At 38.5% G+C, this 9890-nt stretch overlaps 1 protein-coding gene across 1 annotated transcript in view; it reads right to left on the reverse strand.

The window, feature by feature from the left end:
* Positions 1-9426, reverse strand: part of PRKAR2B (protein kinase cAMP-dependent type II regulatory subunit beta) — an 80264-nt gene extending 70838 nt beyond the window's left edge. Inside the window, exon 1 of the mRNA XM_006085447.2 lies at positions 9402-9426. Within this exon, the coding sequence (XP_006085509.2) occupies positions 9402-9426 (25 nt within the window). The remainder of the gene's footprint in view (positions 1-9401) is intronic.
* Between the last annotated feature and the right edge of the window lie 464 nt (positions 9427-9890).

Raw genomic sequence — 9890 nt, forward strand, 5'->3', positions numbered from 1 at the left:
CACCTCGGTGGCGGCGTTTTATTTTCTCCCGAGAATCTAGTTGCATTGATAAGAGTTGGTAATGTCTTTGGTTTAAAGTCATAGAGTGGTTACTGGTTCTCTGGTGGACAAAGAAATAATATCCCCCCCCATCTTTGTTACACGTTCTTTCCCCCCCCCCACCACATTTTATCCAGTCTTTCTCCATCCATCTTGTCTATTATGTTTTGCTTTCATGATACTATTCCATTTTCCACCCTATTCATTTACTACTATTTATTGAAACAAATGGACCATTTATTGTGAGGCATTTATCAAAGTTAGTCCGTACCCTTCAAATAGGATAGTGCAGAAACTAGAATAAAATGTCATAGTTAGGACAGATGGTCCTAAAGCAAGGAAAACTTTGCGTGATTAGACTCTTATTGTTCATTTTAAGACGTTCCCTTAGGCCTTGACTGATTTTGAATGATATCTCCAAAATAAGAATGCTTCAATATAAAGAGAATAGAATTAGAGATGTGTGTTTTCAAAGTAGAAATCTTGACTTTGAAATGAGGCTAGTTCTGCAAATGTTTACAATTTTGAATTATACAATTGTCCTTTACCAGTTAAATGCTATTTAAAAACACATAGTTCATTTTTCACAATGACCATCATATTATTGTGAATAAAGTATTTCAAGGGCAAGCTCACTTAGTTATTCTGAGTTATCTTTCTACCCACAAAAAAGAGTAAATACAGGACTCAGGAAATTCAGAGACTAAAAATTGAGATGTAACAAAATAGTCACTTTTATAAAAATACATCTTGATAGTAACCTTTTTAGTAATCCAACGTGAATTCACTCCATAAGTGAATGTTTTATCTATTTTCATTTCTTTTCAACCTCATGTGTTTTTAAATACAGTAATGTACTTCTACTTGTGAGTGTTAAGCATCTTAAGAGGCAAGCTTTTATTAAATACCATCATCTCACTTGCATGGCCTACATTATTAATCAAACTCTGACCATATAAGCATTATTATCTTTATAAATGTAGTCATTTAAGACAAATTTGCATCATCTGTGTTTATTCATGATGTTTTTATTAAGATTAGCATTGTTTGCACATGGCAGAAAATGCAAAATACAGTGGCTTAAACAAGATGGAAGCTTAATTCTCTATAATGTAAAATGTAAGCAGTTCAGGAATGTTATGGTTCCATGATCATCAGGCACCCAGGCTCTTTCCAGCCCCCTACTCTGTAATCCTCAGTTTGTGGTCCAAAATTACAGCTCTATTTTCAGTCATCTCATCCATATTTCAGCCAAGAAGAAACTGGAAAAGAGAAGGGAACTTGCCCTCAATCCCACACACACCCCATAGAACTTAGTCAAGATGGGCACATCTATGGTGTGACAAACTGCATTTTCCAAAAATGGCTGCAAAAATATCTATCTCCTGTGCCATGTGCTCTTCTACAGTGTGACTGTGCCACTCCCCTATCAAGAGCTAAAGTCTTGCCCTAACTGGTTTGGCTCAGTGGATAGAGCATCGGCCTGCTGACTGAAGGGTCCCAGGTTCCATTCTGGTCAAGGGCATGTACCTTGGTTGCGGGCACATCCCCAGTGGGGGGGTGTGCAGGAGGCAGCTGATCAATGTTTCTCTCTCATCGATGTTTCTAACTCTCTATCCTTCTCCCTTCCTCTCTGTAAAAAATCAATAAAATATATATATTTTTAGAAAGCTGAAGTCTTATTTCCCCTCCTCTGAATCTGGGCGGGCGTGTGACTGCTTTGACAGAAGTCATCCCAGTGTGACAGAAACAGCCAGTCCTGGCATTCCCTGGCTGAAATCCTGACCCACAGAATCTGTGAGCTTAATAAAAAGGTTGTTTTAAGCCTCCAAGTTTCGGGGTAATTTGTTACACAGCAATATTAACTGAAACACCTGGCTGTAAGGAAAGCTTGAGAATGTAATCTTCATTATGGGTAGTCATGTGCCAAGTAAACCTTTGGAGAGGAAGGGGCATGGATTCTGGGAACAATAATCAATGTCTGTCACAATGCTTAACACCCTTTCCCCCAGAAATGGTAGGAAAAAAAGCACTTCTTTGCCAAACATTTACAACAGCTGTATTTCAAAGGAGCATCCTACCTGGTGTTTCAAAATGCATCTAGTCCTCTTTGTGGATTTACAAGCCAAGGTCATGTGGCTGTCATTTCTTTAGGGATATAGAAGTGAGTCAGGCATGACGTGCATAATTGGTTAGATGACCTATATGGTCTCTCCCATACTGCTATATTGTACAGTTGTATGATATTAAAAGAAGACATGTTGGATTTAAAATATCTTTGCAAACAGCTCTCTTATAACAATATTTATTTGCATCAATTCTTAAATCAGTAACCATGACCTGGAAAAGTAAAGCTTGATCATGATATTCCTATTATGTTAATATCGTTCTCAGAACAAATGTTCACATTTCAAATCATATTCTGGCTTTTCTTCACTATCACATAAACATTTTGGTAATGTCTGATTTCCCTTGCTTTCATTTTCAGAATATTTCCTTTTGAACCTTAGAATTCGGTGACAGTGGCTTATGGGGACTATTTATCTTTGAATTCTTTAAAAGAACATCACTGATATTGATTCTTTGGTTGTTGATTTACAAAGCAGTTTGCACTATTTTCTCAGGGAATCAGAAGCAATTGCAAAAGAACTCCAAGAGTTCAGCATTGGAATAAAATAAGAGTGCTACCAAATTTGTTTTTACACCTGGGAAAGTAAAAAAAAAATATTGAACACAGACATTAATTTGTTTATATGCAGCTGCCAAAGCAGGATAAATAGTATGGACAAGTCAATAGTTTGGGCAGGTTTCACAATGGATGTTAATAACTACGAACCAATCAATCACACAGCATTTCTTATCTATATTTAAGGTATATCATGATCAAGTGTCTTTGTTGCAAGAAATATATACCCACTCAAGGGACAAAGATAGGCAAATTGAAAGGACACAGGAGCTGCACTTGCACAGAGTCCACTGTGGCCATCACTGTCAGTTTTATATACTTTAGCAGTTTAGCATTGACTATAGTTCTGGGTCTCTAGTTCCCATTCTCATTCCTGTTCTCAAGAGAGAGGATCCAGTTGGATTGGCTGGTCTTAAGTGAGAAGTTCTTTCCTGGTTAGGTCAGTGTGGGCAGTGGGGTGCAGGATAAGGAAGTGGCCAGGTAGTATAAGTATATGACAAGCTAGGCTCTTCAGGAGAGAGATAAGTGCAAAACATGGGCATTGCAAGTGGTACAGACACCTCACAACTTACCTGCTAAAAGCTGGTCACCTCCTAACTTGAAAAATCTAGTAAACATTTGGACTATGACTAAATAGAAAGTTTAATCTCTAGTAGATGTGGCTTTGCCAAAGGTTGCCTCTGGCAGACCCACTTCTCAAACTTTAGCAAGCCTAAGGAGCACTTGCCTGGCTTATTTAAACGCAGTTGCTGGTTCCACCTCCTGATTTCCAGATTCAGTAGCTCTGAGGTGGGGCCTGGGAATTGCGTTTTTGTAAAACTCCCAGGTGATGCTTATGCTGCGGGTCTGGGGACCACACTTTGAGATCCACTAGACTAGATTTCCCGAGGAAGAGTTTATAATCCGCTAAAAAATAGCTGCTTGAAGTAACATTTTTGCAAAACATCAAAGCTTAATTTTTATTTGGCTAAATTAAAACTTAATGCAGCTTCATTATCCTGTTCTCCCTTAATGGGTCTTGCAAAGTTAAAGAGGTCCTCAAAAGCAACAGAGAATATAACCTTAAATGGTACATCTCATAAATAGAATATGGGTTTCCTCTTAAGGACTAGATTGGACTCACAAGTTTATCTCTGTTTCCTGAAATTCCACTTAAATAGTGGCTAAAGGGATGGGGAAAATAAAACTGTAAACTCATAAGGACAAAAGGACAAGAGAACCATAGTGAAATTTAAAAAAAATAATAAAAAATTTAAATTATTCAGCCTTAAAAAGGAAGGACATTCTGATGCATACTATAACATGGATAAAACGTAAGGACATTATGCTAAGTAAAATGAGCCAGTTTAAAAAAAAAGACAAATAATGTATGATTCCACTTATATGAGGTTCTAGAGTAGTCAAAATTTTTAGAAGCAGAAAGTTGAATGGTGGTTGCCAGGAGCTGAGGGGAGGGAGGAATGAAGAATTGTTTAATGGGTAAAGAGTTTCAGTTTTGCAAGATGAAAGAATCCTGGGGTTTGTTGCAAAACAGTGTGAATATACTTAACACTATTGAACTATAGACTGAAAACTAATTATGATGGGAAACTTTGTTATCTGTATTTTTCCATAATTTAAATTTAAAAGTTTTTTTTAATTACAAAAGAAATAGAATAGGAGAAGAGACAAGAGCAGGTAAGTATGATCTACTACAATTTTGGAACTAAGTTAGCAAACTAGAGAATGCTGGAACCTAAGCTTGGGTGAGGGGTCAGTGCGGGGAAGCCAGCAAGATGGAAGATCACATCTGCATCACAGAGTGAGAAGCACAAACTCTGGAGATACTGGAGATACTGGGTGCCTCTGAAAGGGGATAAGGAGTGAGGATTGATGCAATGTTTATATAGGGGGCTGATAAGACTCTCCACCCTCTGGCCCTTCCTCTGTCCTACACGGACCAGCACCTGCTTCCTTCATTCCCAGCAGGAGATGGAGGAGCTGACTTTATGTAGAGGTTTGTGCAGCTGGTTGTGGGGAGAAGGTCCTGTACTGAAAAGAAGGGCATTGATTCTGATTTGGCGAACTCCGTATCAGTGGCCTTCCTCCTCCACTGAACCCCCACATTTCTGAGAACCAGATTTATACCCTCCCAGGCAGAAACTCAAGGGGTTCCTCTTTAGGGAACTAACCAGCCCAAGAGACAAGAAGAACAGATGCTGATATTTGAGGTTGAAAAACCCAGCTTTCTGTCTTTTCGCCCCATGTTGAAGTTCACCAGTCAATAACCACTACCACCTCCTCCACATCCTTCATAAACATGAATTCAGGTAAGAATCACCACATGTCCAGTAAAAACTTTTAGTATGAAGGACTGGGACCAAAATAAATGAACCAAAACAAAAGTGCCTCAGCGAACAGGGAAAAAATATATAAAAAAGCACTTTAATATCCTCAGATATACAAGAATAAAATAAAATAACAATTATTAACATTTATTTAGCAGATACTGTCCAGAGCACTTTATATCTATTGCCTTATTTAATGTTCACAAGAACCCTATGTGATGTATATATTATTACACTAAAGATTAATAAACCAAGGCACAGAGAGGTTAAATAACTTATCTAAGATCACACAGCTCACAAATAGTACTGGGATGGGATCTCAAGCAGTTTGGCTCTATGGCCACTATTCTATATTTGGAAGTAATAAGAAATAACACAGAAATTAAAACTATGATTACACAAATATCTGTAAAAGGGTTCAAGATAAAGTTGAGGAAATTTATCAGAAAATAGAATTAAAAAATCTAAATCTAGAAAATGGCAGAGAAAAAAATAACCAAAAAAAAAAAAAAAGCTCAATATGAGTTCAAGGAAAAAAACACAAAAACAATGAGAAATGGAGAAAATTTTTTTAAAAATTCATACAGGAATTTCTCCCCCCCCCCCCCCCACCAGAATTTAAAGATATGGATTTCTAGATTGGAGGGGCCCATGGACAGGCCCCTGGAACAAAAAATACAAACACCTTCACCAAGACTGTAATTCTGAAATGTCAGAACACTAACATAAGCAGAAGAGCATAAAGACTCAGAATATCATCAGACTTCTTAGCAATAGCACTGGAAGCTAGAAGAGCGGAACAATATCTTCAAAATGCGGGAGGAAAATTACTTCCAGCCCAGAATTCTCCAGCAATCTAGTCTGCTAAGTTAGTATCCAGCAAAATAAAGGTGGAATAATGATAGTTTCAGATATGTCATTTTAGATAATACAAACTCCGATGACCTTTTCTCAGGAATCTGAGTGTTATCAAAACAAGGACATAAACTGAGAAGTATATAGGAATATATAGGATCCAGTAAGCAGAAAACTGACATATGCTCCCACCATATCAACCAGCTTACTTGTGCCTGTGAATTCAGATGTCCATGTTCTGTCTACCTGTGCTCCACCCTGTTCCCTCTGACCTACTCAGGGAAACTGCTCTGCACTTGCCATCTCTTTTCCTTTGTCACTGTTTTCCTTTCAACTGAACCACTCGGTAGCACACAGACTCTAAGGGACCACTGACACATGCCCCCTCGTATTCAGAGCTGTAGAATCTCCTCCCTGAGTGTAAGTAGTCCTTGTTCCTTCCAGTCAATAAAACGTGGCAAAAGTGCAGATATTTTGCAGATGGTTGAGGTCCTAAAGCAATTGATTTTGAGTTAATACACAGTGAGTTTACCCAGGGCTTGACTTAATCAGCTGAAAACTCTTTAAGCCTCCCCGAGGGGAAAAGTCTCCTTGCTGGCTTGATGAAGAGAGCAGCCCTGTTGAGGAAGCCCATGTGAATCGCCTTTTTCACGTAGTTTTCAGGACACCACTTTTTAAAAATTTTTATCTTTATTGTTGAAAGTATTACAGATGTCCCCTTCCCCGTACCCTCTCCCCCCATTAACCTCCTCCACCCTGCTCTCTTCCCCTCCTCAGGCCTTCCCTGCGTTGTCTATCCATGGGCTTTGCATATATGCACAGAAATTCATTGGATAAACTCTTCCTGCTCCCCTCCCCCTTCCCTCTGAAATATGCCAGTCTGTTCCATGCTTCAATGTCTCTGGATCTTTTTTGTTCATTAGTTTATTTTGTTATTAGATTCCACATGTAAGTGAGATCATGTGATACTTGTCTTTCTCTGACTGGCTTATTGCACTTAGCATAATACTCTCCAGATCCCTCCAAGCTGTCCAAAGGGTAAGATCCTTCTTTTTTACAGCTGCATAGTATTCCATGGTGAAATGTACCACAGTTTTTTAATCCAGTCATCTACTGATTGGCACTTGAGCTGTTTCCAGGACACCACTTTTTCTTTGTTCTCCTCCTCTTCTGTCTACATCTTCTCAATTTTTTTTTACTGGATAGTAAAAAAGTCTTATCCTCTTGACCTCTAAATATTGAAGCACATCAAGTCCAATGCTTTTAAAACACATTTATATGTAAATGATTCTCAAATTTATACCTCCAGATCCACCTCTGAACTCAATACTTAAATTTTATTTTTTATTTTTATTGATGTCAGAGAGGAAAAGAAAGGGAGAGAGAGATAGAAACATCAATGATGAGAGAGAATCATTGATTTGCTGCCTCCTGCATGGCCCACACTGGAGATTAAGTCCACAAGTCGGGCATATGCCCTGACTAGGAATTAAACCGTGACCTCCTGGTTCATAGGTCGATGCTCAACCGGCCGGGTTGAACTCAATATTTTTGTATTCAACTGCCTTGAGATGTCTAAGAGGCTCACCCCTATTTATCTTGTTCAACTCTCTATTACTAGTTCTGCTCTATCCACAGTTCCTAGAACAATGCCTAGAACACAGTGACACTCAATATGTATTGAGTAAAAAAAAAAAATGGAAGGAGGGGAAAAAGAAAGAAGGAGGGGGGATGCATGCTGAAGAAAAGCTAAGGGAATGCTTAGGATAATGGTGAAAGGCCTGGGATAGCTGTTCAGCAGGTTCAGCGATCATCCAGGTCCAACGGAAGCAGGAAATCAAAGGCATACAGAAGGACATCCCCCAGGAAAAAGAAAGGCACTGATACATTGTGTAATTCGTTTGATTGTATTGTGGAAAACTACACCTCTGGCAGAGGGTTGGGGAACGAATAAAAGATAGTTTCAGAGAAAACTAGACAATTGAATAAAATAGCACAGTCCACTCCAGGGAAAACAGAAGGTTGAACAAGAAAAGAAATAAAATCAAAGAACACTATGTGGCTTAGCCATAAGCAATATTTATGAGGTCATAACAATCAAAACACCAGTGCTGGTACAATCCAAAAGTGTGGTATGATTATAGAGGGCAGAAAAAGAGAAAGAGAAGAGTGTGAATCTGTTTGTGTTTCTGTGTCTATGTTTTGGGAGCATGGAATAAGAGCACCTGAATATTCTGTAACAGGAAATCAATAGAAATGTCTGAAATGGAGGATCAAGTAATAGTAGCATATATATTATTTAGAAGCATGTCATTCAATAGCAAAAGAAATAGCTTAAATAATTGCAAGTAGTTCCACCTGGGAAATGGGAATGAAATACTCATATTACTTTGTTAAACTGAGGAGTATGAATTTCTAAAGCAGGTACTCAGTTACAGGGATCTCCACATTTCATACAGCTGTTTCCTTTATTTCTGGGTTCAGGGGACCATATAGCTGAGATTTTTCCAGCCCCTATTTAGTGGGTTAAACCTCTGGTGGGAAATCCCAACCCTGTATCTTCAGGTTCTATAAATTTTAGAAATCAGCTGTTCTTAAGACAGGTAGCCACATTTTACAGAGTATTATTCATTCTCTAAATATTCCATTTATTGCACCACTTAGTTTAATGTTCATGAAATTTTTCTTTGTTTTATAATATCTTGTTCTATCAGTAATTTCATTTTTTTTTTTGCTCTTCGTTTTCTTTCTCCAATTTAGTTACTTCATTGTCACTTGTGAAATTCAAGAACCAAGATTCCCAGGTGTAGAATTCTCTTGCCAGTCATCATCCCGGTGGGATAGAATGTTCCATTTTTGCATTCAGTCCTCTTAGAGCTAATGTGTGCTTTATCTGAAGAACAGCTTACCCTTTACCCTGCCTCAGAGTCATCGTGTCTTTTGTTGAACTGTGTGGTCTAGTAAATTCTGTTTGCTCTTTTCCTTGCCAACAGAAACAAATTACACATGTATCAAAGCAGAAGGGGATACTTGGGGTATTTAAACGACATTTTATTTACCATTTTAAAGGTAAATTTTCTGCATTTTTCAATTCTTTTACTGCACAAGTCCTAGAATTTGTAAAAGCACATGTAAGCGGTACATACTTAGCAAATAGCCATAGGTATCATTTTAGGAAGACTCAGGGGCATTTAGATCTTTTTGTGCATGAATGTTTTTATTCATCTATGAGCAGTCCTTGGTGTTACTCCTCTTAGATGACTTTAAAATGATTTAGACTTTTAAAATTTTTTATTTTTTAAAGTATTTTTTATTGATTTCAGAGAGGGAGAGAGAGATAGAAACATCATGTGCCCTGACCAGGAATGGAACCATGACCTCCTGATTCATAGGTTAACACTCAACCTCTAAGCCATGCCAGCCAGGCTGCTAAAATGACTTAGACTTTTAATTCAGTCATCTCTGTTAACCACCAAACCCACAATTCCATTTACCTGCTGGAAGCCTCTTCATGGCCATGTTGCCAATACCCCAAATTCAATTACCAAACTTATCAGAAACAAAAAATTAAGCTCTGTCCCTTTAGAATTGTTCTTCCTCCTCTGTTCGCCATATCTGTAAATAGCATCGTAACACCTTCTAGTCACTGGCTTAGACTCAGAGCCTCCGATGACCTTTGCCTCTCGCATCCCAAAGTGGATTAGTTGTCAAATCCTGTTGATTCCATTTTCCTGGTGTCTTGCTGACATTTGTCCTCTCCACGCCATTCCTGTCTGTCTGTGTCAGTATGCTCAGGCTGCCATAAGATGCCATGGAGTGGGTGGCTTAAACAGCAGAAGTTTGTTTTCTCACACTTCTGGAAGTTGGAAGTCTGAGATGAGGGAGCCAGCATGGTTAGGTTCTGGTGAGAGCCCTCTTCCTGGCTTCCCACTGTGTCCTCACGTGGCCTCTTTGTAAGACCACTGATCCCACTGGATTAGGAC

This window comes from Myotis lucifugus, unplaced genomic scaffold, assembly GCF_000147115.1.
Source record: "Myotis lucifugus unplaced genomic scaffold, Myoluc2.0 scaffold_18, whole genome shotgun sequence".
Taxonomy (NCBI): Eukaryota; Metazoa; Chordata; class Mammalia; order Chiroptera; family Vespertilionidae; genus Myotis; species Myotis lucifugus.